Below are 27,414 nucleotides of genomic sequence, written 5' to 3'. Positions count from 1 at the left end.
ACTTCAACAATAGGCTCGTCACTCGTCAGGATATCATAATCGGATAGAAACAGAAGGTAAAATCCCCGAGAGGCAAAAAAAAAAAAAAAAAACACACACACACACACACACACACACACACACAAAACATAGCATTCAAGGCATATGTCTCCGAGACCATTCACGCCATCTACTTTTTATTCCGCCACGACCCGATTCTTTCGACCCGTCCTTCTTCTGCTCAGAGTTGGCTGCCTTGTTCGGTTCCGAGCCCGGGACCAATGTGGATTCGGACATCGTATTTTTTGTGGCACCGGCTTGTTCTCTTTCCAAGGCTTCTCGTCGAAGGCGTTCCCGGCCACGGCGGGCGGCAGCCTCGATTCCGCTGCCTTCGCCGAGCATCACTGTGCCACCTGGTCCGGGAGTGATGGCGGAGAGGTCGAAACCCATTATATGTGTGCGGGGATCGAAACTATGCAGTCGATGTAAAGATCGTTGATGGAAGATGAGATTTTTATGGATCGGTGGTTCCGGGGTAGTGTAACATGGTAGATGGAAGGTTAAAAGCCCAATCCGGAGATAATACTATTTATATTTTCGCCTTCCGCGAACTACGTACTCTTGGGTGACGGCGAATTACCTGAAGCGGTATAGCCTTCCTATTTGGGTTTAGCGTCCCATTGCCGCTTGGCACCACCGTGCGTGCTCTATAAAAATGCCTTCCATCGCTGCTTCAACTTCGACCCAATTCCTGTTGTTTTCCTTTCACTTTGTTCCCGCGCTGCCCGAATGATTCTGGTGAGGCATTTTTGCTATTGATCCTTCGTCTACCCCCCTCATTGCGCCACCGCCTTTTCGTTGTCCGAGGTCGTAATCATCATGGAGGCTGTTGCCAGTGCGGCCTTCCAATATGATCCACTCACTCATGCTCAAGGATCCTACTAATAACGAGTGATGTTTGAGATACTGTGATGCCTTGCGAATCGGATGGTCGTCCGTTCTCGTCGTGACCATCCTTGTACCCATCATTTCCCGCCGATCGAGCCTCACTTATGACGGATTCACGCAACTTTATTAGATCGTATTCAGAGAAAAAAGAATATGAAACTTCAGAGTGGACTATACAGAAATACTCAGCATCGCAGGCATCCTGTTTAAGGGTGAGGATATTGTCATGTCATGCTCTTGTGTCTACGTGCATACTATTGCCGATTGCTTGTCTAATCCTGGCTGTCGCATTTCATCAGATGTTTTGTGTATCGGTACGACAGGATCCACCACATTCCATTTTTGGATTTATCCACGCTCCTTTCATTAGAGATCTGGAGTGGTTGGTAAAGACTACATGCGTCACTCTTGGCCAGCGTTCTGTATATTGAGAATAGTCGGCGAGGATAGCAATCCATCTTCGTGTCCTGGTCTGCGTTGGACTGAAAACCAAGAAATTGATTGGTACAGAGGGACCGATTAAAGATGCTGATGTCACCAACTTTCTGACGGACAACTTTGAATATCTCGGGCAGTCCATGGGATCAACACCTCAACTCCTGGCCTGTGTCAGCCATGGAATCGATGGTGCAGATAGACCAGTAGTCGAAGATATTGATGCGCCGCCCACTTCACCTCGACCGGCATCACCGATTCGCCTCCTGGCCTGCATCAGGCATGGAATCGATTGGCACAGAAGGACCAGTTGAAGATGTGGATGCGCTGCCAACTTCACCTTGTGACCGGCATTGCCGAATGTTTGGAACGACCATGGAGACAACTATCCAGCTTCGCCTCGTATGTACTGGACATGGGTTTGGTTGGTGCACAGGCCTTGTTGGATGCAGGGGCATTGCCTCATGGCCGAGACGACAGCAGGGCCAGGCACGGGACACGGGAGACACAAGCATCCTTTGTCCAGTCGATAGTATTCAGTCTACAATTCTTATTTTCGAACCGCCAGGAGCGCTGCATGGACACCTCTAGCTTATGCTTAAAATAGCATGTTGCTCTGGATCTGACAAGGTTGGAAATATAAAAGCGCCTTCACTCCTTTGTTGATGGTACATAACTGTCTAAAATTGTTAGATTGCAATCAATCTTTGTGTTCAATTCTACTTCTACCTGCCTTTCTTTATACCGAGCGTGCAGTAAAATTGGAGTCACCATGGCTGATGAAGTACTGGCTCTGGACCATATCCAGATTCGGGACTTTGCTCATGAATCACCCCTTCAAGTCACCTGTCCTTCACCTGGTTCTCCGCAGAACCCAATGTCGTTAGCGGTTTGGATCATGCCCCTCTAGGCTAGATGGCCAACCCCATCCTTATTTATTTGGAACCTGCCCATTCGCCTGGGACTCCGCAAAACCCCATTGTCATTGATGATGATTATGAAGTTGCTGCATTCAACTCTGCGGCCGACCCAATACCTATTGGTCTCGATAATGCTGAAGGATCTCGTGACTATTCGGCCGAGAATAAAAGGCGAGAGCAATGTGGACACTATTTGGTGGGAGATGTTTTTTTGGAGCTCTACATAACTCCCTTGCTTGGAACAACCCCATCCATCTTGGAGGTAAGGACAAGAACACCGTCGCAGAGACTGAAAATGCGGATGACGGCAGAGATCCTCCTCGTATGTCTGATACGTCCTCAATATCCTTGCGATTTCCACCGATTCCTGACAATTGAAAGGTTCTATTGGTGCTATAATTGGGGAGTGTGAGCACTTGTCACAGGCAGTTGAACCTGCTAGCTATTATTACAGCAGCTGTACTAATCGCAGTATCCCCCATTCAGACAGTGCTGATGGTAACATTGTCAATCCTCGTACAAATATACTGTTGCTAATCCAGAACCAAAGGTGCACAAACTATGGAGGGCAGCAGTGCTGGTTCGCAGTGTGCACCACTGCTGGTGAACCAAAGATGTCCTACAAATCCCCTTGATACATCTGTGGCCAACCACCGCTTTCTGGCTCAACAAATCACCGCACGTCAGCTTACAAGTGGTGATTTGAAGCCAGATCTACAGATGGTCCAGTCAGCTGAAACTAGCCATCCGCCAAAAAGAGCTGTCTCTAAGCCCAGAAGATCATCAAGGCTGAGGAAGAAAGCACTGAATTAGAAGATTAAAGTAGGCTCACTAAAGCTGATGGAGCACAATGATTTTGATGCTGTTTTAGTGGATAGAAAGACCAAGGGCAATTGTGTCTACGACAAATTTGTATTTGAAGGGTGAGTTGGAACGACTTAATCATAGCTGAGATTACAAAACATCAATTTTGTACTTTAAAAGGTAGCTGGTAGCTTTCCAACCAATATGGTAGTTCCACAGTGTCCCTGATGCTTCCAATTGATAAGAACGAGGCGGATATCTACAGGCTGCCGATTTCATCACATTGTAGGGACATCCAAATGAAAATCAAGAAAGAGATATTGGATGTCCTAATATCTCGTCTCGGGTTCGTCGCCTCAGGAATGTTTGTGTCATCGAATACCGTAGTCATATCGGCTGAGGCCCAGTTTTCCATGATAATGTACTCGGTGCCAACGGGGTTTGCTTTTGTCGAACTTGAGACGATTGATCCCACTTCTTTGACACCCAGTCTTGTCATTTCTCCTGGCGTTTAATATCTCTCTCCTGTCTTCAATATCACCAATGGAGTTCCCGCAAGCGAGCCTTCTAGGTTTCCATTGAAGGAAACATATACTTGGATTCTGCTCAAAATCTGCGGCCCGTGGCGCTAGGACTTTAAAGAGAAATGGGGGTGAGAGTGAGCTCCTTAAATGGCTCGTAGATACCTTGCTTTGTGGCGACACGCGTATTCATGAGCTTCTGGATCTGATCCACAACAACGCGTCTCTATCAGAGCTCAAATCCTATGTAGCTGGTGTGGTTCGCGCGCTTATGTTGTTGCCTTGGGGAGATAAGAAATCCGGCAAGCCATCTTCAAAATTAACTAAATTTATGCTCACTATCCCAGGCTCCATGAAACCCGTTCGAGAGCGCACAAGGAGCCTCTAATTCTATTTGCAGAATAGCAAGTGCTGTTCCTTGGAACCCAAGGTGGCCACTTTTGGGAGATGTTTTGAAGAATTTGAACGCTGTTATTATAAGCGATTCAAATATCAAAAGGCCAGATCCACCTGAGTGTTTCTTCATCCTTCACGGACTCATCATAATCAGACCCTTGATTTGTCAATACAGCTTGCAAATCTCTTTATGCGTGGCCTCCGTCGTTTCCCATTCCTCTGCTGGCACCCACCCATCAAATGCTGTGTTGAGCAAACTTAATAGGTCACATCTCAAATCCTGCGCTACTTCAAAGAGTCTATACTTCTTCTGGTGATCCGCGAGTTCGTTTGAAGTAGGTAAAGCAGAAGGACACGGGCCTGCAAAACCTAAACTTCCCCAATGTTGAGCCGTTCCAATAAACCCGTGACGTAGTGCTACAGCGCCATCCTTCCATGTTCTATAGCTGTAACGAATGGTCGAAATAAATTTTGATCCATTGATTTAGGTGTGGAAAGCATAGATGTGAGAAATTGAGAGCAGACTTCAAATGCTTTGGTGCAAATTTCATCTCCCGAAACAACAGACAAAGCTGTAGCAAATTACGTGTAGCCTTCTTATAGTTATCGGAGCCTATGGGGAAACAGCATATGTTTTCATGACTTGTCGTTCTACTTCAATCTGGCGAGGCTGTCATATTCAAATTGTACACCTTTCTCCTCTTGATCAAATATGCTGATATTGATCAACTGGTTTCTAATTCTGAATGTAATTTTGACAGATGAATTTTTTAGTGAGTAGCGCAACCAATGGCAAAGTATTGAATTCTATAATCGAAATTAATCCACATTAACAGCAAACTTGCTAAACTTCCGGATCCTAGGCCCGTATAGATAAAGAATGTACGGGACAAATGCCATGACCGTACCGATCGAGCCCATAATGGTCAGAGTATAGTGAACACCGATGGAGCGATAGATCGGCTCGCCCGCAACGGTAATACCACCAGCAACGATGTACCGGGAGAAAACGAGGAACCCTAGCGCGGAGGCGGAGTAGATGTCATATGAGTCGATGATGTACATATACGCGATGATGAAAATAGTTGTGATTCCGTACCCAAACACGGCGGACGCAACCAGGGGTGACCAAATCGAGATACTCGGCTAAAGCAGTCAGCTGTTTGTATTATACAATCTCTCTTTTGGTAGTACTTACATAGCTTGTCCATCCCATCCAGAACAGACTGAGCGGCACGGCAGGAGCGCCGCCCAACATAGCATACCACAAACGGGTTTCCGGGAGGACACGAGAAGTCTTCCGGTACTCGGCAGCAGTCCAAGAGTATACAACAGGGACGATACCAACGACCGCAATGATGCCAACGAGCATCCCGGCCCAGACGATACTGGTCATCCCTTGAGTGAGCCCATACGTCTCACCGAATACAAACGTGTATCCCTCAAGGAAGGTGAACAGCACAATATATATGACTGTCATGTACAGAGACAAAAGAATAATAATGGGCTCGGTAAAACTCCAGAGAAACGGTCGGTAAATAGCGGCCAACAGCCTCTGACCTAGGCTTTCGAGGTGTATCTCCATTGGTGCCTTGTATCTCTCATCACCGGTTTCCTTGCGCAATGCGGACGCCCTCCACCTCAGGAGAAGATTCCCGTACGTCTCCGGCTGTAGTACAACCACCGCGGCGAGAATCGTTCCTCCCATAATAAGCATAATCCATTCCAGCCAGCGCCATCCCAAGGTAACAGGAATGTAGCTACCCATAATTTGGCCGATGACCGGGCCTGCAAAAGCGGGGATAGCATATGCGGGAAATGCGTAGGCCTTTTGAGCTGGATTCCACAAATCAGCGACTGTGCCTCCCGCGCAGCTGAGCGGCGTTGAGCCGAAGAAACCTGCGATGAAGCGGAATATGAGGTGACTATGAAGGTTCGGTGCCAGGGCCGTGGCCATGATGAAGATCAAGTAGAGCAGCATTGTAGAAAGGTAGATGGCATTCCGGCCAAAAGTTTCTGAGAATGGGCCTGAAAAGAGAGATCCGAAAGCGAAGCCAATAAGGAAGAGAGCTGATACAAATATTAGCCAATTTACCTCATTCGACTGTTATTGGGTGCTATCTTACCAGTCGCCAGAGATCCAGCCACGGTCGACACCCCAAACTCCTGGCTATACTGTGCAACACCGACGGCATCAATGGCCGATGCAGCCGTAACCGCCAGAGCAAGCAGCGAGACGAGAAACGTCATTCCCAGTTTTAGTGGCACACTGTAGTTCGCCGGGTTCATGGAATCATGTTTGCTGCGCCAGCCAACAACAATCAGGAAGTCAGGAGATATTGTGTCAGTTAGAGTGGACAAAGCCTGCTGTTCTTCATCCTTCTCGGACGAATGAGAATTAAGCTCGCAGCTAGAGAACAGTATCAGCAAGAATGCCGATGGAATCTTAACTCAACATAACATACCTTGAGCTATGCCTAGATCCAATGGTATAGTCCGGACAGGCACATTTCTCTTTAATTTCTGCCAGTTCCTCGCGAACGGCCTGGCAAATCCGGTGATACTGGAAGAAGGATTCCATTACCGACGGTTTGCAGAGTATGACGGATGCATTGATATGACTGAGTTTATAGAGGCAGACCAGCTATTTTATACTTAACGACCGAGCAAGGTGAATTTGTACCGGCCTTAATCCATCCGACGTGGCCAGAGAGAGACGGGAAATTTCTGCATGATTCATAATATGAAATAAGGCTCTGTATGTGAATCCGGAGAAGGAGATGTTGATGTTTCTGCATGCTCTCTATCCGACCCGAACTGATCTCCGACGCCACCAGTCATCTCCGATCCGATGTCCGAGTCCCACGCCGATTAACGTTAGTGATCTTGTTAGATTAGATTACCACTATTCCTTAAGTTAGTTATGGGGTTCAGCACTTGCCTAGCTTCATCTCCTTATAACTAACTAGTTATATGATGCTTAATCATCTAGAAAACTCTTCCTCTTCCGGATTCGCTCCTTTTTCTCATCTTTGAGATAGATAGATAGACATTGATATAACGCTCATTGCTATTGTCTCCACCTAGTCCTTTTAGTATTGTCATACGCTGACCCACTATCATCAACAGATCTTATACTACAAATCGCAGGGACAACTTCAGCCCGTTTTATTCATCCCATCCCAAAGTCCTATTCCCATTAGGCGTGAGCAATGCTAGATATGGTCGAATGCAGACTTACCAAGTGCGCCGACTCGAGATTAAACCAATCAACATCGTTAATCCAGTCATCCAACCCGTTTCCAGCGTCGTCACCAGGACCTGACTGTGGGCGGTGCGCTGAAGACACTTGATTCCTACAGAAATGAAATCAGTTCCGCTTGATAAAGATCAGGCAGGGTTGCATCTTACTGCAAATGTCGAAGAATAGGATAAGCCTTTGCACAGACTGGGCTGCGATTTTGGAGAGCTTCCATTCGGCGAACGGTCGCGTCAAAGGCAGCCCAGTATGGTTTCATGTCGAGCGAGTCAGGCTTATCCAGAAGGCATGATGCCAATGCCACGGCACCATGGAGGGCATTAAAGCTTGTCATGCCGTTAACGATCCACTTGTAATATCGGAATCGGGGAAGCTCGCAGAGGATCCGGTGAATATCAAGCAGAGCGGTGCTCGATTCGATACATTTTTCTCGTGATGCAGGAAGAAACCGAGGTGATTGGGAGTGATGGAATGGTCGGTGAAGGACGAGATATAGCTGGTGCGCGTAGGTCTGCAGGATGCACCAGTGTGCATAACTTGCGGAATCCAAGACGCTCGGGGATCCGTCTACGAGAAACGTGGAATCCCATAGCTGTTGTTCTTCAGCAATTGCCTTATTGAAATGATGTAGAGACACTTCATTGAGCGTCGAAGGGCCGGAGATATGACCACAGATCCGGGTGGAAAGTTGAAAGAAACGAATCTTAAACTTCATCAACGACATAGGGGGAAGGCTTCGTTTCTGCGAGAGTGCGTCGTGGATATCGACATCAATGACCTCGGCCGACATTGTGGCCTTGATATTGAGAGGAAATGACATGTCGATGTCACGGAATAGAATAGCTTGGTATGTATGGAGCGTCAATATACCAGACCAGCAGCGTCGGCGTCGTTCAATCTCAATGTGGCTCAGGTCGTTGGAATGAACATGACAACGAAGCGCCATGGCGATATTCAACCCCATACCCAGTAACGACCAAGCGCGCTCGACGCCTTCATTATGACAGATGGTATATATCAGCAGTAACAAAGTCTGAAGGGTGTGGAGATTGTGATGAACCAGAAAATGGTCTTGGCATAGGCATGTCATGGCGGCGTTTCGAAGCTGGAGCGAGTACGTCAAGTGGTCTTGCGACTGGGACAACAACCCTCCGACGATGATATCATCGGATTCCATAGTGTTCAGAGACATCGAGCACATCATGAATATCAACGCCAGAAAAGAAAGATGGATTTTGTCAGGCTCTTGCACAAATGCGGAATACTCCTTTTGAAATGTCGGGTCGTGGAGAACGGAAACATAGGAGATAGATGAGCGAAGTAGTGAGATATCAGGTAGTCACGGCAGTCAGTAGATGGTAACATTTCCAAAAGCTCTTTCATTGGGACATGAGACGTTAGCGAGAAAGGCATAAACAGGTTCTCTGATACCGTGAGAGGATCGTGACAGTCCACGGTAGGTCGTCGAAGAACCGCGTCCCATCGGCCTTGGGTAGACTCAGGGCTTTCATGTTCAGATCCTGGTAGATCCAGATCCCTGCGGGTGTTTTGAGCCGAAGCGAATGGGTCAGAAGTAATTGATCTAACACTGTCTGGCGCCGGCAAGTCTGGAGGATAGGAAGTTGTCTGTCGATCGGCAAGGGTGACCGCAATGTTATTGGCATTTTGATAGCTACATGATACGACGCAGTCTCGACGCTGACAGGTGCCGCAAGGATGTTGGCGGTCGCATCGCAGTTTGGAGACTCTGCATGGTCTGCAGCTAAGAGGTATGCGCCGTTGTCGTTTGCCGGATTGTGGGTTCTGCAGAGATGCCGGTTGACTCGGAATCCGGTCGGTCTCAGCCTCAAGCTGCGACTGCTCCATAAGGTCGATCCTTGCTGACTACAAGTACCTTTTGCTATCAACAATTGTCTTCAGAGAAGTCATCGGATATGTGGTCGGAATGATGTATCGGACGCATCGGAGAAGGGTGAGTCGCCTCCAGACCAAAAATCGGAGTCTCGTCGGCAATGACGCCCCCGAGATGGATTGAGATATATTACAAACACTTGGACACAGTTCCTCTCGGCCCCGCAAATTGAAAGATGGAATTTTTTTCCATACGGCCAAAATATATTTCAAGAATTATAAATGCACGCGGCTATCCCTATGTCTCTCTTCTCCCAGCCGCTCTCTCAAGACACCAAATTACCCCAGAGATTTTCTCTCTGACCTGTCCGTGATGTATCTCCGAGCCATTCACGCGGAATCTCACATTCCCACCCTCCGCCGATTTGTGAGAGATCATCCCCTCGGGACCCTCACCACGGCTATCATGTCCTCCGAATATCCATTCCTTCAAACAAGCCATATCCCGTGGGTTATCGATGTCAAGGATGATTCTAGCATGACCGAACTCGGCATTTTGCGAGGACATATGGCTCGACAGAACCCTCAGGCTAAAGCCATGGTGGACTCTGCCACCTTAAATATGCCCCCCGGAACGACAGGGGGCGTGCAGCTCAAAGATGAAGTCCTGGTACTCTTCACTGGGCCTGTGCATCATTACGTGACGCCCAAATTCTATACGGACACGAAGCCCGCTACGGGCAAAGTCGTTCCGACGTGGAACTACGCTGCGGTGCAAGCGTATGGGAGAGCAACAGTTTATTTCGACAGTGGTGTAGCATCGACAGAGTATCTGTCTCATCAAATCAGCGATCTCTCCCAGCATGCGGAAACCGCGGTGATGGGATACACTGAAGGAGACAAGAAAGGCCCTTGGAAGGTGTCAGATGCCCCCGACCGATATATTGCGATCATGCAAAAAGCCATTATTGGAATCAAGATTGACATCACCCGACTCGGAGGCAAGTTTAAGATGAGTCAGGAAATGGGCGAGAAGGACCGGGCGGGAGTCATTGACGGTTTCGAGAGTCTGGGGACGGAGATTGGCACAGAGACTGCTCGCATGGTGGCCCAGCGGCAGGAGATGATGAAGGGAGCCAAGTCTTGAAATTTGGTCAGTGATTATTAGATCGAAACCCCGCGTTTATAATATAGTATCAAGAACGGCCCCTCAATATAGCCTTTTGGTATCTTTAGAAGTAGGATTGATTCCATAGTTAAATAGTGTTTGTTATAAAGTCTTGTTTGCCACATTAATGAGCGGTAGTAGATCTGCCTTTGGGCAAAAGGTCTTGGCCTATATTGCTTAAAGCAACCTATTTTTAGTCGCTTGGGTACAGGTAGGAAAAGTAGCTTGTTTGCTGTGCTCATGAATGGTTTGCTATATTTCGTCGTATGCTGCAAGGCGGAGACTTTATCCTACAACAGCCTACAAGGGGAATCAAAGGACCTATACTACTGCTACTTGAAACTATGACAACTCGTTTCTAGAGTTGCATTCGGCGCGGTTTGGCGCGGATGGAGGGTGCCCTCCATCCACACCGCGTGGATTAAGCCGCAAAAGCCGCAAGATTTTGATCATCTCTTCTTCCTTTCCCGGCAAACTGCAGGTCGACCGTGTAACTCTTATCGGACACTCGCTAGGCGGCGCCACAGCAGCACAGGCCATGCTCAACGATATTCGTTTTGCCGGTGGCATCAACTTTGACGGGAGCCTGCAGGGTTCAGTCATCCAGCAAGGCCTTGACCGACCATTTATCAACTTCGGCGAAGCGAGTCTAGCGGATCCAGGATACGACACGTGGAACGAAACATGGCCGCATCTGCGTGGCTTCAGAATGCAGCTGCAGTTAAAGGACTGGCTGCATCTCACGTTCAGTGACTTGCCGGTTGTGTTTGATTCTGCGCCGTCAGCTAAGATGCTCCGGAACGAAACTGCAAAGAACCTGGGTTCGTTGCTGGGTTTGGGGACGTTGCCTGGATTGCGTGTTAGGACGATCTTGACGGATTATATCACAGAGGCGTGCAGATTCTTCTTGACGGGGAAGAAGCCGGCATTGCTGCGTGTGCCGTCTTCTGCGTATCCGGAGGTTATGTATATAAGGACATAGTCCATCGATGTAAATAGTAGTATTCCATGTAGCGGAGCAGCGATATGTATTCTGATTGGCCGGTATATGGTGGGGTGAGTCACTCAAATCTGCTATCTCTTTTGATCAATCCTCAACAGAACACCTTTCCTATCGCAAAGTACCACAATGAGACCCGACATCGGCGTAGGCGTATTCATCTTCAACTCCAAGGGCCAATTCATCGTTGGCGTGCGAAAGGGCAGCCATGGCGCAGGTACAGCGGCCCCCTCCCCTCATCCGGACTCGAACCAGGCTAACGGAGCAGGAACCCTGGCGCTCCCTGGAGGACACCTGGAATTCGGCGAGACCTTTGAAGCCTGCGCAGAGAGAGAGGTACTAGAAGAGACTGGTCTCAACGTTCGGGATCTGCGCTTTTTGACGGCGACGAATAGTGTCATGAAGGATGTGGGGAAGCACTACGTGACTATCTTCATGGGGGCCGTTGTTGATGACGATGCGCAGCCGCAGGTGAGTCTAAGTGCTCATAGTAAGGAAGATGCTGGTATTGATGATGCGTAGCTCGTCGAGCCGGAGAAATGCGAGGGATGGAGCTGGGCAACGTGGGGGGATATCAAGAGCCAGAGCCAGAGCGACGGCAAACCGCGGCTGTTTCTACCATTGCTGGAGTTGTTGCGGAACAGATCATTGTTTGATCCCAAGGAGCAGTTCGCTAGAGCCTAAAAACGATCTTATGTACGATACTTGTAGATAGAATACTACCGCACAGTATATCCTCCGTCCACCGGCAGAACAACACCGGTCATCCAGCGGACATCATCGCTTGCCAGCACGACAGCCATTCTCGCAATATATTCGGTCTCTCCAAGACCGCCGAAAGGGTGGAGTCGATTGTATTCATCCGCCAAGGCCGGGTCTTTGGCTGCCGCGAGCAGGATGGGAGTTCGGACAACTGTTCCGTTAGCAAGGGCAAGCGAGTTGAGTACGGGGACATACAGCCGGGACAGATGGCGTTGATATGGATCCGATGCGGTGCGTAGTCCAGTGCTGCCTGTCGAGTCAGACTGCTCACGGCTCCTTTGGAGGCGGAGTATGGTCCTGGTCGGTTAGCTTGATCTCAAAGTGGTAAGGAATGTTCATACCAATGCCCCCGATGGCTACCAGGCTTGCGATAGATGAGATATTGACGATCCATCCTCGATCGCCTGATGGATGCGGGTCTTGCTGCAGCATTTGAGCCAGGGCGTACTTACAGCCCAGAAAAACGGACTTGGAGTTGATGCGCATCGTGTCGTCCCAGAGCTCTTCATCCGCTTCATGCAGCGCAGATGGCTCGCGACTGCCCGTGCCTATGCCGGCGTTGTTGACCAAACTACAGGTGTCAGCAGCGTCCAACATGGTGCTATGGGTATTTACATGTCCAGACGGCCGTATGCGCCGACGGCTCTCTGCACCAGGCGCTGCACCTGAGCAGTGTTGCTGACATCTGCCTGCTGGAAGATGGCCTGTCCGCCAGTCTGCTGAATGACTTCGTGGGTGGGCGTGGCATTCTCCGAGTGCGGATGAAGTGACAGATCGGCGCAGATGACTTTGGCACCTTCGCGAGCATATTGCAGGGCGATGGCCCGGCCAATGCCTGAAGCGGCACCGGTAACGATCGCGACTTTGTTTTCGAGACGGGTCATGGCGAAGTGACGAAGACAGAGAAGCGACGCGCAGAGCTTGCTGACCCATAGGAAGACGCAGAACCAGAACACAGCAGGGCAACATGGCTGAATTTATGGATTATCACCCAGAGAAAGATCTGCGCGATGGCTTGGATGCAAGGAGAGCGGATGGCCCTAACAGACAGACAACTATCTTGCTTAGCCGTCGACCGAGACAGGACCGCGAGTGGGATAGGTTCGTCGCAGCAGGGATCATGCCAGTAGCATCGAGGAGCTACATGACCGTAGGGTTCAGCTGACCTTGGCCACGATACAGACCAGGCCGTTGATAGGTGGACTGCAAGGCTGGATGCAGTTTTCCTTCCTGCACGGCTGCGGAGTACAAAGAGCGACTGTGCACCAAGGTCCTCCATACCCGTTCTCCTCGAGCGCGGTGAGCCTGGGAAGACCCAAGGAGCCATCATCGTCGAAAGCCAGCAACTGCGAGTGCTTGCCGGAGCACAGGGCAGTGCCATGAGGCCTGGAGATGCACCGCCCATTGACACCGACGCTGCCACAGTTCAGCCACGTCAACAGACACCTGAGGTGCCAAGGCCGAAAGACAGGATGGTGGTTCCGGCCGTCCCGAGTATGTCGGCTTGGATCTGGACAAGTTGACCTGCATGACTGCATTACTCTGGTGGGTTACATCGGACCCGACATCAATGGGTGTTCATCGCCACCGATCCAATAGCGCAGGTGAGGAATATAGTCGTGTCCGGCAATGCAAGAACGGCTATCCCCGGGCCGGTCACAGCTCAGTGGGCAAGACTCTGGGGTACGTGTTTGTACGTATTCTCATTCAAAGATGCGGAGAGCGGGGGTGGAACTGGTACGCAGCAGAACTGAACGGACTTCTTTATGGCTGTATTGTAACTATACAGTATTCTGTCTACGCGACCACGTGACCACCCCCCGCATCCCCGCAACCTGGCGGTGAACGAGCCAGTTGTTGCTTAAGCGAGTCGGTTCCGACCGAGTCGCACAGAAAGTCCAAGAGATAAGGTTATGACAGTCCCGACTACTACTGCTGCTGCTGCTGCTCCGGGGTATGTACATACTGTGTAGTTTATTGTAGTTGTACAGCATAGTTAAATATGCAGTTATGTGCCATATGTAACCATTGATGAGTACACCTTCTAGAACAGTATTATGGCCCTGCCAAGTGCAACGTGCATGGTTGCAGTGCTTGTTTCCGGATGTGGTCCGAGACTCTATTTTCTACGCCTGTGATTCGTGAGATGCTGACAGCACCCACCATCGAAGCTTAGCCTAAACTGGAGAAACTCACGAATGCAGTTTTTCTGGCGTGGTACTACTAATAGCAATAGTAGCAGCAGTGCAGTCACTGTGAAGCAAGTCTGGGGGATTCTCTTACTCAATATCCTCACGCGCGCCTATTGCTTATCTTTCAGCCGCCCCACTACGCCGTTGCCGCTTTCGATTTTTTCGTGTTGCTCTTTCTGTTGTTTCCTTTCACCACTCTCTTCCTCTGACCCGTCTTCTCTCACCCCGTCTCTCTGCTATCCAACGACAGAATGGTCCTCCAAGGCGTCGCTCCTCCTGAACCCATCGAGTCCAAGCAGGTCACCGACAAGTATGACGCGGACCTGGAAGAAAACGACCTCAAGCCTGTCCAGCCCGTCGACAACCACTATGTCGACCCCTTCGCTACCGACGAGGCCTCTGCGGTCAAGTACAAGTCGCTGAAGTGGTGGCAGTGTGGAATGTTCATGATTGCGGAATCTGTCTCGCTGGGTGTCCTCTCGTTGCCAGCCACTCTGGCTGCCATTGGCTTGGTGCCGTAAGTCCACCTCGAGCTGTTTGCTGGCCAAATACTGACCTGCCAGCGCCATCGTCATCATCGTCGGTCTCGGTATCGTCGCGCTCTACACCGGTTACACCATTGGCCAGTTCCGTACGCGTTACCCTCACATCCACAACCTCGCGGATGCTGGCGAGATCATCATGGGTCGCTTTGGCCGTGAGCTGTTCGGCTTTGGTCAGCTGCTCTTCTCCATCTTCATCATGGGGAGCCATATCGTCACGTTCACCACCATGATGAACACCATCACCGACCACGGTACCTGCTCCATCGTCTTTGGTATCGTGGGTATGATCATCTGCATGGTTCTGTCCCTGCCCCGGACCATCAAGAACATGACCTACATTTCCATTGCGTCCTTTGTCAGCATCTTCACCGCCGTCTTGATCACCATGATCTCCGTCGGTGTCCAGTTCAAGGGCGGCGACATCAACATCACCACCGAGACCAACCTGTACCACTCGTTCACCGCCGTTACCAACATCGTCTTCGCGTACTGCGCGCACGTCGCCTTCTTTGGTCTCATTGCTGAGATGGAGAAGCCCCAGGACTTTCCCAAGGCGCTCTGCATGCTGCAAATCTTCGAAATTTGCTTGTATGTGATCGCTGCGGTCGTCATTTACTACTTTGTCGGCAACGATGTCGCTTCGCCTGCTTTGGGTTCCGCCGGTCCCGTCATGAAGAAGGTCGCTTATGGAATTGCCATTCCCACTGTAAGTTGTTCCCCCCCCCCCGTTCTACTGCGAGAATGCAGAGCTGATTGTCTAGATTATCGGTGCCGGTGTCGTCAACGGTCACGTCGGGTTGAAATACCTCTATGTTCGCATCTGGCGCAAGAACCCTCAGCGCATGGGCGGACGCGATCTGGTCTCAGTCGGCTCCTGGGTAGCCATTGGTTTGACTTGCTGGGTTATCGCCTGGATCATCGCAGAGGGCATCCCGAGTTTCAGCAACCTGTTGAGTTTGATCAGTGCGCTGTTTGCCAGTTGGTTTAGTTGTAAGTATCTTCGACGTGACGGGAGTTGACAGTGACTAACTTGTGCAGTCGGTCTTGGTGGTGTGTACTGGTTGCACCTCAACTGGGGTCGGTACTTTTCTTCTCCCCGTAAGATCGCCCTGACGATCATTAACGTTTTGATTGTGGGAATTGGCGCAACGATAGTAAGTGCACACGTCCTTTTTTTTTTTTTTTTTTTTTTTGACGGAGACGGCACGGTGCTAACGATGGACAGTGCGGACTCGGTCTGTATGTGTCGGGCAAAGCCATCCATGACGACTCCTCCAAGGCCAGCTTTACATGCGCCAACAATGCTTAACCGTTTTCAGCATTTAAGTTTCATGTTCTTAAGCATCGGTGTTTTGCGCATATAGATTGGGGCATGTTTTAGTGTCGTTTCGGTCACGACTGTACATAGCTTATGACCTGATGTTCCAAAATTTGATGATTTGACTTAACTTGCGATACCGAGGGTAATATGACATGTGAAACTCGCAATGCATGTCTCAATTTCTGGAATCCAGAGATCCCAAACAGAGGATGTCGGAATAAGCCCCGGAATTGGGCAGACCAAAAAACAGTCAACTCGCCCCGCAGATCACCCTTTTCGACACGTGAAAATGTATTGAGTTTGAGCAAGATTATTTATGCGTACCCTTTTCCCTGTGTGCGTGTGCGCGCGTGTTTTCAACATAGTTGCGGACTCAGGATGAAGACAGCCATCGCATTGTCCCTGCTGCTTTTTGCGCAGAAGAGTCTACAAGATGACTCGCCCGCGAAAAAAGCCTGCAAGGCACTGCATGAGAAGTATCCGGAATTGACCGCATATGGCTTGGATCCGACCTATATCGAGGCTAACACGGGTGCGTTCCCTCTTATGTGGTGATGCATATTCATCTCTAACGGGTATAGACTTCTATACGTCCAGCGCCTTCCTCGGTCCAGCATGCGTCTTCGAACCGTCCGACAGCTACCAAATGGCCGATGCCGTCCTGACGTTCCAGAACTTCACTTCCCCCTTCGCCGTCCGTGGTGGAGGACACATGCCCATCGCTGACGCGGCGAATATCAACTCAACGGGTGTTCTGCTCTCCACGGCGGGACTGTCGCAGGTGCAGGTGTCTGACGACAAGAAAACCGTTAACATCGGGCCGGGGAATCACTGGGTGGATGTGTACAAGGGGCTGGAGCCGTACGGGTTGACGGTTGTTGGGGGTCGTCTTGGGGTTGTTGGTGTGCCGGGGCTGTTGCTGGGAGGGGGTGTGTCGTATTTTGGGAATGAGTATGGCTGGGGGTCTGCTAATATTGCTAGTTTTACGGTATGTCTTTTGGCATTGGGTTGGGAGGAGGGCGATGCTGACGAGATAGGTCGTCCTGGCGAACGGAACGGTTGCGGTTGCGCGTGCAGACAACGAATATTCGGATCTCTTCTGGGCTCTTCGCGGCGGTGGAAACTCGTTCGGTATCGTGACGAACTTTGAGATGACCACTATCGACGCGCCCGAGGTGATGATTGGGGTGGCCTCGTACGTGAACAACGAGCACACGGCGGACAACTTCATTGACGCCGTCCACGACTACGCCGTCTCTGGGACGAAAGACTACAAATCAGCTACCATCCCGACGGTAGAGTTCATCCAGGCCCTGGGCACAGCGTTCTATACCTCTTTCATCTTCTACAACGGGAAGAACGAGTCGCCTGCGTCGTTGAAGAAGTTCCTGGGTACGAAGAATGGCACGTCGGGTGACAACGGACTGACGACTTTGACCAACTCGTACTCCTACCGATCTATGTACAAGTGGACCACTGAGCTGGACCCGACATTCCCGCTGCTCAAGGGCGACCGTCAGCGATTCTACGTGTTGAACATCCACGCGTCGAACCGCGAGGCCATTGCCATCGTGCACGATACGTACCTGGAAATTGCCAAGTCGGAGCTCCCCCCTGGTGTGCTCGTCGCGGCACTTGCTTTTCCCGCCGTGGGTGAGAAGTACATCGAAGCATCGACGGTGAACGGTGGCGACCCCATGTCCTTGGACCCAGAGGGCGCGCCCTACATCTGGGTCGAGGAGAGCATCACAGCTCTCAGCACGGTGAAAGACGAGCAACTGGATGAATTCTACGACAAGGCGAACAGCGCAATCACCAAGCGTCTCAAGGAAAAGGGAATCGACATCCCCGGGTTCTTGTACCTGAACGACGCCAACCCCAAGCAGGACGTGTTCGCGACGTATCCCAAGGAAAACGTGCAGCGGCTGCAGAAGATTCGAGCGAAATACGACCCCGAGCGGGTGTATACGGATTTGATGCCTGGGGGGTGGAAGGTGGACTAACCACTGCAACGGGCTGTATACGAGTACGAGCAACGTGTACACAACTCTGCCAGTAATGCAGGTTATGCAGGAACGTTATGCAGTGGCAAGTCAAAAGCCGGTTGAGTTGCCAATCGGGAAAATGGTTCCGTGGTTGGTAGCGGGGCTATACTAAAATTTCAATGGCAGCGATGCCGAATACGATCGCATAGTCACGTGTAAGGCAGATTTGATCGTTACAGGTGCATGTATATTGTACGCATGCTGTGTACTTGTAGTCCGCTCCATATGCTCCATACGCTCCATACGCTCCATATGCTCTCCATATGCTCTCCATGCCCAACTCATGCTCAACTCCATACTCCGTGGACGGCAGAAATTGCGTGGCTGACCGTAGAGTGGTGCAATCGCGGGACTCGTCAGCGTTGAGTTTATTGGACGTGACAGCAGCAGAACCTGTCTGTATTTGCTTGTTCATGACGTAGGAGAATCCTCGATAAGAAGCCGTATCGCCGTCGAGACAGTCGAGTCAGGGGTTCTGTGCCATTGTCTCATCTCGCAAGGACCATGCTCTCGATAGTCTATAAGCTAATAGTCAGACCGTTACAGGGACGTTGCATGACCGATGTTTCACCGGGCTGAGAGGACTCCTTAAAAGGGGGAAATCGTCATTTCCGGCGCGCTATCCATACTATGGGTTCACCTCGTCGATGTCATGACTTCACTCGTACACACTGCTACTACTCCTACGTACTCCATACGCGGGTTGTAGGTACACCAGGCAGAAAGAATAGTCCCTGCAGCTCAATCCCTGAGAAAATGCACGCGACCGCCTGCCGGATCAGAGTCGGACAGCCCGGTCTTGGCGCGGGGCGCGGTTAGTCTTGGCATTAGCCTTACGGAGGATGGCCGAAAAGGGCATGCCGTGGCGGTTCCGAAAGAATCACTGGTAGCACGGACAGAATACTGAGGCAGCAGAGACAGTAGAGACAGTGGAAAGAGGAGAGAGGAGAGAGGAGAGGAGAGAATGGGAGAGAGAATGTCCCCCGTAAGGTATCCGAACAGGAAATACTCCGGAGGATCCCCCGATTCTGGAATGATTATTAACAGCTATTTTAGTCGCGCTAAGCCCCATTGGGCGCAGGGTCTCGTGTGGACCGGGAGGCTCTCTTGGTTCTCTTCCTGGCGCTCTGTCAGGCTTTCTCCTCTTCTCTCTTCTCTCCTCCTCTTCCCTTCTCTCCGTCAACACTCTTCTTATCGGCTATATCGTCGTCCTTCTTCTTTCATCCTTATTATATTCTTCTCCTTATTCCCCTATCTCTTTCCCGGCCGTTCCATGGGTCTCGTCCACTGAACCAAAAAGGAGTCCTCGTGTCGCGTGCTCTCTTGCCGTGGCGGATTCATCTCTTCTACCGGCTGTACTATACTACCATACTGTCTCTTCACTTGGCACCCTCACGATGCAGTATCATCGAATCGCCCAGGCCGGGCTGGACGGGGCCAAACTCGTCGCCAAATACCCCGGGACCTATGTCGATGCTGCCTGGGCCGCTGTGCGCAAGTTCTGCTTTGCGGTCATCTTTCTCGCTCTGATCACGGCCAAGATGACCCATATTTACGCTCATATCACTTCCCTGTCGGTTTCTGTGTTGCTCGTTTGGGGCATCACCTTTTTTCTGCAGGATATCGTCATCATCTTCCTCGTGAGGGGGCTGACGGCCGAGTTCCAATGGAAGACGGTTCGCATTGCTGCGGCTGTTGTCACTATTATTTGCACGTAAGTTGAGGCTGGAATCGGTCGTCAGACACAGTGCTAACCGAGTCAAGACTGGCCATCTCTGGAATGGCCTCGGCCAACATCTCCTTCTACTTCACCACCGGCGCCGAAATCCACTGGCACCAGGCCCACAACGTCGGCAGCGACGCTGCTGCGATTCGCACACTCCTGTCCGGCTTGACGGGTTTCCTCATCGTGGAGGTTCTCATCGTCGTCGGGGCCTATTTCTCCTGCAACCTCCTCTACAACGCCACCGGCGCTGTGCTGCACATCCTCGGTTCCTCGCTGAAGCTGGTCGTCTGCTGCTGGCGCCGCAAGCGCCCCGATCCCGCCGCTTTCGAACGTATCGAGTGTCAGGATTATCGCGACGACCAAAACAACGGCGAGGAGGTGGTGGACGACGATAAGAGTGAGGATTTCCTCCTGGACGGACACGTGGACGCCTCCGAAAAGACCGCCGTTTCGCTGCTCAAGCGACTCTTGGTTCTCTTCCCCATGACTGTCCTGTTCGTTCTGCGCTGCGTCCGTCCTCCCGACCCGGCCTTTTTTTTCCTGTCGTGGTCCATCCCTCTGGCCCCCTTGGTTGACGGTCGGCCTCATCGCGGCCCGCCCGTCGAAGTCAGCGGATTGAAGGGTTCTTATGGCTGGCTCACCAACCAGACTGCTTTGACCCCCCCCGTCACCCTGGACTGGTTACCCAACGACCGTGTCGTGCCCGGATTCGCGGACTGGGCGCCCAGTTTGCTTGCCAACGCTACTGAGCCGCCGTTGCACTACAACCCCACCGAGGATCCCATTCACATCTCCAACCTGCACCACGACGTCCTCGAGCCGTTGCGAGGAGCCCTGCGCAGCGGTGAGGTCAACATCAAGCACATCATCTTCATCAAGCTCGAAAGCACCCGCGCCGACGTCTTCCCTCTGCGGGAGGATGGTTACATCTGGGAACGCATTCTCGAATCGTACGGTGGTGAAATCCCCGACGCAGCCAAGGAACGCTTGTTGAAAATCGGCCGCAATGCCGAACGCCTGACCGGTTTCCCTGCCGCCCTTTCCAAGAAAGATGGCCCACCCAAGCCGTATGGTGGCATCAGCGCGCGCGACGCCTATACCGCCGGCACCTATACCCTCAAGAGTGTGGTCGGCAGTCTCTGCGGTGTGACTCCTTTGGTTGCCGATTTCAACCGCGAGTATCAGCAACACATCTACCAGCCCTGTCTGGCCCACGTCTTTGACGCGCTCAACACCCAAAACAACGACACCGACCCCGAAGACTATACCACCTGGCCCTGGCATTCCAAGTGGATGCAGTCCGTCACCGAAACGTACGACCACCAGGATGACCTGACCCCCAAGATGGGATACCACGACATCACCGACAAGGAGTCGCTCAATCTGACGGGCGTTGAAGAGGTCAACTATTACGGATATGCGGATAATGTCCTGCATGACCGTATCCGAGAAGCTCTGGACGATGCTGAGCAGAACCATCGCCGCCTGTTCTTGACGCACCTAACTGGAACTACTCACCACCCGTGGGGTATGCCGGGCGGCAAGTATGAGGACCTTCTCGGTTCGAATTGGAATAACGACAACATGAACCGGTATCTCAACACCATCGGTTTTGCTGACGGTTGGTTGGGAGAGATTATGGACATGCTGGAGGAGAAGGGAGTTGCCGATGAAACACTGTTGGTCATGGCTGGTGATCAGTAAGTAGTTTTTTTTTTTTTTTTTTATAACCCCACTCAATATATGCGGTAACTAACCGTCTTCAGTGGTCTGTCGTTGCCATATGACAACGGGATCACTCCCTATGACAACCCCCGCGTCGGAAACTTCCATGTCCCCCTTGTTCTTGCACACCCGAAACTGCCGGCCGTTCCCATCGAATCTCCGGTCATCAACAGCCAGATCGCCCCCACTGTCCTTGACCTGCTGATCGAATCTGCTTCGCTCGGAGATGATGCTCGTCACGCCGCCGCTGATGTCCGAGCCCTGTACGAAGGTCAGTCCATGATTCGACCTCTGACTCGCGAAGAGAAGGGCAGGCAAGATTGGCAGTTTAGCGTCATGAACACTGGTGGTTCGTGGCTTTCTGTCCGGTCCGCAGATCAACCCTACCGTCTGGTGATTCCCCTGATCAACGATGTTGAATGGCGATTCAGCAACATGGCGATCAACCCTCACGAGGTCTCGCCGGTAATCAAGAGCTTCGACGTCGATCAATTGGCGATGGAAGTCGAGCGGATTCACGGGCCTTTTGCCTTCAAATGGGTGGGCGAGGCTGCTCACGTCGCCCAGTGGTGGGTGTCTGAGAACTGGCGACGATACCGGTTTGATCCGGACCAACCGGATAAGCCTCACGAGTGAGGCTTCTTTGCTGCATCTTGCTTATCTGCGTGTTTATTTAAAACCTTTTGTCCGATTGCATTGGTTTCGGAGTATATATTGTTGCTATTTGGTTTGGGAGCAGGCGTTCATCTTGTTTATTGCATATATTCATCATTGTACAGCCTTACGATGCCATGGTCGTCCATGTATTTGAAGATAATCTTGCATCTGAATTCGATGGTCCCATGCGATTCGCGTCGTTTTGTTCGTTCTGCCACGATTGGCTTTGTATATCGGGTCTTTGGACTTTCGACATTGGTAACTGGCATAGATTAGCAATTGGATATTTGCACCCAAGTTTGGCATCGTACTGGCCTGAGTGTCGTTCCTGTACTTCGTAAGAGTCGCCAGCTACTTGATTGAAAGAATTCCTCCAGTATCCAATGACCAGTGTCTCCGGCGAATCCGCAGGACTCGTCAATCTGAGCTCATGTCTACTTGGTCCGAGTCAGGCATGAGGCTCAACGACGGAAACATGACATGCTCATTACCTCGAATAGTTTCTGGCGGATATCACCTCTATTATCACCTCTATTCTCCATAGGATATACGGCGACTCCATATGTACGAGCCAAGCCCGCCATGTCCGGGGGTCTATGAGTTGAAAGTGATACATGAGTTGTAACGTACAATTGCCATTGAAGATGGGATGAAATAGAGTGATACTATCCGTCCTGTCATGGTTACAACATCCAGTCTCCAAGCCTATAGCACAATCCCATTCACTCCCAATCTGCCGCTTAGCACCGGCCTCCTCGTATCTCGGCTTCCAGTTGTTTGGCAAGGCCTTCATAGCCCGGGTCCGCTTTAGGGCGTTTGTCGGCGACTCGGTTGGTTGGTTGGAGTCGACTTGTCTCCTAGCACCGGCTCCTTCATAGCCCTGGTCCGCTTCAGGTCGCTTGGTGAGCGCATTGTTCCCCTTGGCGTCTTCGGCCCATGTCAGTATACTCGGCCATAACTATCAGCGTCGATTGGACATAGTGGTATCAAGCGGAATGGCAAAGGCGCCCATAGCCAAAAGAGCAATGGTTGTAAAGATGCTGTTCACGTGCATTCTCAAAGTGAATGGGTCAAGACTTGTCTCGAGAAGGATATGATAAATGTTGATCGTCAAAGCTATTGTTTCCTTGTTCGAATCTGTTGTTAAAACAAAAGGACATTGTGCCATTTCTATATCGCCCGTTGTGTCCTCATGCGAGGATGACGCTAGTGACATAAACAGGACTCTTCAAACATTGTATATGAAGCTATCAAGAATGCAGGGGACTACAGAATATGATAACAGACCAAGCACGAGATCAACCACACAAGCATCCTCCCTTGGCCCGCTGATGAAAAATGCACCATATTCAAGTCGAGCAGCTGATTCGCCTTGTAATTGGTTGAAACACGATAATCCAATGCATATCCAGCGATTATGACCTGCTACTTTGTTTGGATATAGTTTGGGTCGCGTCATGATGGTGGAAGTATCCTCGGACTTCAGGAATATGCATACCTGGTATGCGGTGATGCTAAAGCTTCAGGAATCTAGCAACGTATCATCGCGCTTAAGGTTTGGGTGTGACCGGAAACGTGCCGGGTGAGCGTAGAAGAGATAATCAGAGAAGTCCTTGCCGAGTCATTATGACTAGTTCCTGTCTATCCTTGTCAGTACCAACGTAGATTGGGTGGACCGAGAAGGATGCAGTTACGCCATGCCGGGGATATATTGTCGCTTTTTGACGCGTGAGGCCTTCAATGTAGCCTCAAGTCTACTTCCAGTTGCATGTACGCACCAGCAGCGTTGATGGACAGGACTCGATGCAATCCTTCTGTGCTAAAGAGGCAGACAAGCCACAGGGGAAGTGCGAGAGTTGTACGTGTATCGTTGAGGTAATTTTTAAGGAACAAATTGACAGAATGGTTCAATAGACTAGCCCAATAGACATAAGCCTTTATTCTCTTTGTTCAAGCGCGATATATTCGGATTTCAAGGGCCAGCGATATAGAGAAATTTGGACTTTCGATTTTATTTGTGTTAAGTATCCAGGATATTTCGGTACGTGATGTTCAAGATGCCAAATAAATCGAACGACTTCCAACTCCAGGGTTGCTCTTCCTGATCAAAACTCAGACAATGGGTCTTGGGAGAAAGAATCATACTCCAGGCAGAAATCGTTTTACCAGCGACATTCATTAGCGTTGAAAATCCATTTCCCTTTGTTCTTTTATATATACCATTCATCCTGGTTATCCTGTTGTGGTCGAAGAGCGATTCCGGTTACCATCTTGTCCCTAGTACCTCTCCTAAGTTGTCAAAAAGCGTTGTTAGCCATGAAACAACACCGGCTCAAGATGCCATAGGCTACAAGAAAGAGATCTCGACGGATAACCTCATCTTCCTGATGGTGACACTATGATCCCGGACCCTGTTCATCAGGGGTTTGGATCGCCGTCGCCTGGGTTGGAAGCCGCCTGGATCGAGTTGCTTCAATGTGCATGCTTCTAGATTAGTAACAAGCTGTACTGCCACCTCCAGATTCCTGCATTTGCCTGTCGGAAGACGACGTAGACGACAATTATAAAGATGATACATTGGCAAACTAAGCACGGCTCTGGCGACTACGGCTCTTTGGGCGTCTTTCACTATTCATTGTGTCTAGCGTTTTCGATATCCTTTACATTTGATCCCTATTACCCAAACAGAAAAAGAAGTGATCAGTCTGATGGATCACGGCGGTAAGTCTAGTCCCGCTTTGTGTTGCATTGAACGAGATTGACCTGGATCCAGAACATTGTTCGGTTAATTGCTGTACGCCGTCAAATGCAATGCAGACTTAACCCTCTCCCATTCCAATGGGGCAAGCAGTAAGCTACCCGGCGTTTTGTATTCCAATCCATCAGACTAACGGACGAACAGCACGAGCTTTCCTGTTGATATTAACGAAAGCCATCATCAATGCATGAACTGGGGTCAATTCAAAAATAGATGAAGTCACGTAGTATAAATGTCTTTGAGTCTGAGTTGCTGGTTTAACCGGCTTTGGGTTAATCATCGCTGTAACGATGTTAATACTGTACTAATGCCATTGATAGGTTTGCCAAACCTAAAGGGTCACGGTTGCCATGGAGGCCATTAGCTAGATAGATTCGAGCATTACGATCACCTTCAAAAGGTATATGAATGTCGAAATGCTGCCACGGAAAATTTCGGAAAATGTACGTTGGTAGTCTTATCGGGCGAGTATGCGCTAATTTAAAATTAAGGATAAATAATGATCATGGAATATGTCGACTATTCGCTTGAAACTATTTGTGAATGTGAAGAAACTATATACATATTACTACACTAACCACACCAGAATATCAAGAACCCTTAGCCAGAAGCTCCTCAGCCTCCTTCTCATGCTGCGCAAAGTTGTCAACAAGATTGTCCCACATCTTCGGCTCGTGCTCGTGCAACTTCGGACTATTGAATGCGTAGTCCGTGATAGTGAAAGGACGACTCGACTCAAACATGAACGCAATGGAGCCTTCAGAGATTCTCGTTTCGGACGGAACTTGGTCGCTGGCTGCTCTGAACTCTTCATAGGCGACGCCGTGGGGGACCACTGTAGGATTCCGGTTAGTATACGCGCATTAGTTGCAAGGGAGAGAACATACTGCCACATTCGAAAGAGACACTGCCGGGCTTAAAGGCGTCAGAGCGGCCGCCGTATTCGCCGTAGATGAGGCCCATGAGTTCTGAGGCAGCATTGCGGTGGTAGTATGGTGGGCGGTAGGTGTCTATCCCCATGAGTATGAATTCCGTCTGAGGAGCATGGTGCACTTACGCGATGCAACATCCCATCTCGGGGAGAAAATGAGCAGGTCGGCCAATGGCGTATAAGGGTCACGAGATTTGGCCGTCAACACACAGAAGATAGAGGGATCGATGTGGTCGACCGAGATCGACCCGACATTGACAAACTTGGTCAAGTCGTATTTGTAGGGGACCTATGTAAACCGTCAGTTTGACATGTTATGACCTTGGGGAAGTAGACATACGTGGTTGCCATGCCACGCTACAACATCAAATGGGCTGTGGTTTTGTGTGCTGCTAAAGAATTTCCCTCCCATCTTATAGACAATCTCCCATGGTTGTTCGCGCTGCTTGTCGTACGCAGCAACCGGAGACAGGAAGTCCCGGGCATTAGCCAGACCATTGGCACCCAGCGGACCCAACTCCGGCAGCTCGAACCGACTCCCCCAGATTTCAAGAATATATCCACGAACCGGTTTATTGTCAACTAGACTGACGCGGAACCGCAGACCGCGCTGGATGACGACGATCTCACCGGGTTGAACGAAAAGCGGTCCGAATTCGGTCTGGATGTCCAGGGCTCCCTCCTGGGGAACGATAAGAAGCTCGCCATCCGAGTTGACGAAGGCTTTTTGTGTCATGCTGCTGTTTGCGGTATAAACATGCGTCGCGAGACCTTCGAGAAGCGTTGGGTCGCCCGAGCCGGCGACTGTTTTGAGACCGGAAACGAAGTCGACCTGTCCATCTTTTCCGTCTGCGATGTCGAAGGGGTGCCAGGCCAGCTGGGTTGGAGAGACGTGCACGCGGGGGTTCAACGGGAGGAAGTTGGATTCTGTGTCGGGATTGTCGGGGAGGGTTTTCTAGGGACTAGTTAGCCGGCTTCTTCTCCAACCGCGATCTCACGTACAAATCCTTGATGAGCAACGGCCGGACGAGCCCGGTACAGCCACGCTTTCTTGTTGGCGTGCCTCGGGGCAACAAAAGCCGTTGCAGTGATCTGCTCTGCATACAATCCAAAACGGACTTTGCGCGGGTTATTCTGGCCCTGTGGAAGGGTACCGGGGATTGCCTCAGAGGCGAACCTTGACATCTAGATCAGCCTGTTGAAATGCTGGATGCCAAAATGGAGAAGACATACGAGTTGCCAAATCCCGCTTGGTACTGTAATTCGATTAGCATCTGTTAATCACTTGAATGACGAGGAATATGTACCTGGTAAGGGTCGTTTCGTCTCGTAGCGAAGGAGGGAATAGCCCCGTCCTTCTGTGTTTGTGCCCAGTGGAAGATGTTCTGGTATTCCTTGGGGTCTGACAGTGTTGTTGAAGACATGATGGCGATTTTATTATGTTGATAATAAATGCAGATTGATCCAAGGA

At 50.5% G+C, this 27,414-nt stretch overlaps 13 protein-coding genes across 13 annotated transcripts; 8 read left to right on the top strand and 5 right to left on the bottom strand.

The window, feature by feature from the left end:
* The first annotated feature begins 915 nt into the window (after positions 1-915).
* Positions 916-1,471, top strand: EURHEDRAFT_202056 (uncharacterized protein). The gene has a single exon (XM_040777940.1). It carries the CDS (start codon positions 1,032-1,034, stop codon positions 1,356-1,358), a length of 327 nt encoding a protein of 108 aa, XP_040635729.1. The 5' UTR covers positions 916-1,031; the 3' UTR covers positions 1,359-1,471.
* Positions 1,472-4,822: 3,351 nt separating this feature from the next.
* On the bottom strand, positions 4,823-6,584 carry EURHEDRAFT_463415 (MFS transporter; the record flags this gene model as incomplete). The annotated part of the gene is made up of 4 exons (XM_040784877.1): positions 4,823-5,149; positions 5,202-6,073; positions 6,130-6,413; positions 6,469-6,584. The coding sequence occupies 4 exons, from the start codon at positions 6,582-6,584 to the stop codon at positions 4,823-4,825; spliced, it is 1,599 nt and encodes a 532-aa protein (XP_040635728.1).
* Positions 6,585-7,003: 419 nt separating this feature from the next.
* Positions 7,004-8,865, bottom strand: EURHEDRAFT_415740 (fungal specific transcription factor domain-containing protein). The gene is made up of 3 exons (XM_040782775.1): positions 7,415-8,865; positions 7,245-7,359; positions 7,004-7,193 (listed from the first exon to the last, which is right to left on the bottom strand). Exons 1-3 carry the CDS (start codon positions 8,437-8,439, stop codon positions 7,176-7,178), a joined length of 1,158 nt encoding a protein of 385 aa, XP_040635727.1. The 5' UTR covers positions 8,440-8,865; the 3' UTR covers positions 7,004-7,175.
* A 309-nt stretch (positions 8,866-9,174) lies between these two features.
* Positions 9,175-10,404, top strand: EURHEDRAFT_415738 (FMN-binding negative transcriptional regulator). Its single transcript, XM_040782774.1, has one exon. The coding sequence runs from the start codon at positions 9,487-9,489 to the stop codon at positions 10,258-10,260; it is 774 nt and encodes a 257-aa protein (XP_040635726.1). The 5' UTR covers positions 9,175-9,486; the 3' UTR covers positions 10,261-10,404.
* Positions 10,405-10,819: 415 nt separating this feature from the next.
* Positions 10,820-11,263, top strand: EURHEDRAFT_380407 (uncharacterized protein; the record flags this gene model as incomplete). The annotated part of the gene is made up of 1 exon (XM_040779294.1): positions 10,820-11,263. One exon carries the CDS (start codon positions 10,820-10,822, stop codon positions 11,261-11,263), a length of 444 nt encoding a protein of 147 aa, XP_040635725.1.
* Positions 11,264-11,410: 147 nt separating this feature from the next.
* On the top strand, positions 11,411-11,965 carry EURHEDRAFT_517868 (nucleotide triphosphate diphosphatase NUDT15; the record flags this gene model as incomplete). Its single annotated transcript, XM_040786605.1, has 3 exons — positions 11,411-11,498; positions 11,550-11,752; positions 11,804-11,965. The coding sequence occupies 3 exons, from the start codon at positions 11,411-11,413 to the stop codon at positions 11,963-11,965; spliced, it is 453 nt and encodes a 150-aa protein (XP_040635724.1).
* A 35-nt stretch (positions 11,966-12,000) lies between these two features.
* EURHEDRAFT_463328 (SDR family NAD(P)-dependent oxidoreductase) lies at positions 12,001-12,927 on the bottom strand (the record flags this gene model as incomplete). The annotated part of the gene is made up of 4 exons (XM_040784866.1): positions 12,001-12,194; positions 12,239-12,340; positions 12,385-12,614; positions 12,659-12,927. 4 exons carry the CDS (start codon positions 12,925-12,927, stop codon positions 12,001-12,003), a joined length of 795 nt encoding a protein of 264 aa, XP_040635723.1.
* An 83-nt stretch (positions 12,928-13,010) lies between these two features.
* EURHEDRAFT_380404 (uncharacterized protein) lies at positions 13,011-13,566 on the top strand (the record flags this gene model as incomplete). The annotated part of the gene is made up of 2 exons (XM_040779293.1): positions 13,011-13,169; positions 13,231-13,566. 2 exons carry the CDS (start codon positions 13,011-13,013, stop codon positions 13,564-13,566), a joined length of 495 nt encoding a protein of 164 aa, XP_040635722.1.
* Positions 13,567-14,263: 697 nt separating this feature from the next.
* On the top strand, positions 14,264-16,472 carry EURHEDRAFT_507156 (putative amino acid transporter). The gene is made up of 5 exons (XM_040785862.1): positions 14,264-14,752; positions 14,799-15,486; positions 15,542-15,770; positions 15,819-15,934; positions 16,006-16,472. The coding sequence occupies exons 1-5, from the start codon at positions 14,487-14,489 to the stop codon at positions 16,087-16,089; spliced, it is 1,383 nt and encodes a 460-aa protein (XP_040635721.1). The 5' UTR covers positions 14,264-14,486; the 3' UTR covers positions 16,090-16,472.
* A 7-nt stretch (positions 16,473-16,479) lies between these two features.
* EURHEDRAFT_517865 (putative FAD dependent oxidoreductase) lies at positions 16,480-18,104 on the top strand (the record flags this gene model as incomplete). Its single annotated transcript, XM_040786604.1, has 3 exons — positions 16,480-16,633; positions 16,683-17,089; positions 17,139-18,104. The coding sequence occupies 3 exons, from the start codon at positions 16,480-16,482 to the stop codon at positions 18,102-18,104; spliced, it is 1,527 nt and encodes a 508-aa protein (XP_040635720.1).
* Positions 18,105-19,543: 1,439 nt separating this feature from the next.
* EURHEDRAFT_463348 (sulfatase domain protein) lies at positions 19,544-22,233 on the top strand (the record flags this gene model as incomplete). Its single annotated transcript, XM_040784870.1, has 3 exons — positions 19,544-19,860; positions 19,911-21,572; positions 21,639-22,233. 3 exons carry the CDS (start codon positions 19,544-19,546, stop codon positions 22,231-22,233), a joined length of 2,574 nt encoding a protein of 857 aa, XP_040635719.1.
* On the bottom strand, positions 22,019-23,713 carry EURHEDRAFT_544355 (uncharacterized protein; the record flags this gene model as incomplete). The annotated part of the gene is made up of 4 exons (XM_040787430.1): positions 22,019-22,688; positions 22,746-22,848; positions 22,885-23,181; positions 23,542-23,713. The coding sequence occupies 4 exons, from the start codon at positions 23,711-23,713 to the stop codon at positions 22,379-22,381; spliced, it is 882 nt and encodes a 293-aa protein (XP_040635718.1). The 3' UTR covers positions 22,019-22,378.
* A 1,889-nt stretch (positions 23,714-25,602) lies between these two features.
* EURHEDRAFT_544353 (putative homogentisate 1,2-dioxygenase) lies at positions 25,603-27,367 on the bottom strand (the record flags this gene model as incomplete). Its single annotated transcript, XM_040787429.1, has 7 exons — positions 25,603-25,847; positions 25,900-26,022; positions 26,070-26,232; positions 26,284-26,898; positions 26,946-27,128; positions 27,173-27,199; positions 27,251-27,367. 7 exons carry the CDS (start codon positions 27,365-27,367, stop codon positions 25,603-25,605), a joined length of 1,473 nt encoding a protein of 490 aa, XP_040635717.1.
* Positions 27,368-27,414: the final 47 nt, after the last annotated feature.

The sequence above is a fragment of the Aspergillus ruber genome (assembly GCF_000600275.1).
Source record: "Aspergillus ruber CBS 135680 unplaced genomic scaffold scaffold00029, whole genome shotgun sequence".
In the NCBI taxonomy this organism is placed as follows: domain Eukaryota; kingdom Fungi; phylum Ascomycota; class Eurotiomycetes; order Eurotiales; family Aspergillaceae; genus Aspergillus; species Aspergillus ruber.
The sequence above is the reverse complement of the archived record's forward strand: the minus strand, read 5'-3'. Positions and strand labels throughout refer to the sequence as shown.

Coding starts and splice junctions, on each gene's coding strand:
- EURHEDRAFT_202056 (XM_040777940.1), top strand. CDS start 1,032: ATGACGGATTCACGCAACTTTATTAGATCGTATTCAGAGAAAAAAGAA.
- EURHEDRAFT_415740 (XM_040782775.1), bottom strand. CDS start 8,439: ATGGAATCCGATGATATCATCGTCGGAGGGTTGTTGTCCCAGTCGCAA. Junction 7,360..7,414: donor CCTATTCTTCGACATTTGCA/GTAAGATGCAAC, acceptor TCATTTCTGTAG/GAATCAAGTGTCTTCAGCGC.
- EURHEDRAFT_415738 (XM_040782774.1), top strand. CDS start 9,487: ATGTATCTCCGAGCCATTCACGCGGAATCTCACATTCCCACCCTCCGC.
- EURHEDRAFT_507156 (XM_040785862.1), top strand. CDS start 14,487: ATGGTCCTCCAAGGCGTCGCTCCTCCTGAACCCATCGAGTCCAAGCAG. Junction 15,771..15,818: donor GTTTGCCAGTTGGTTTAGTT/GTAAGTATCTTC, acceptor TAACTTGTGCAG/TCGGTCTTGGTGGTGTGTAC. Junction 15,935..16,005: donor TGGGAATTGGCGCAACGATA/GTAAGTGCACAC, acceptor AACGATGGACAG/TGCGGACTCGGTCTGTATGT.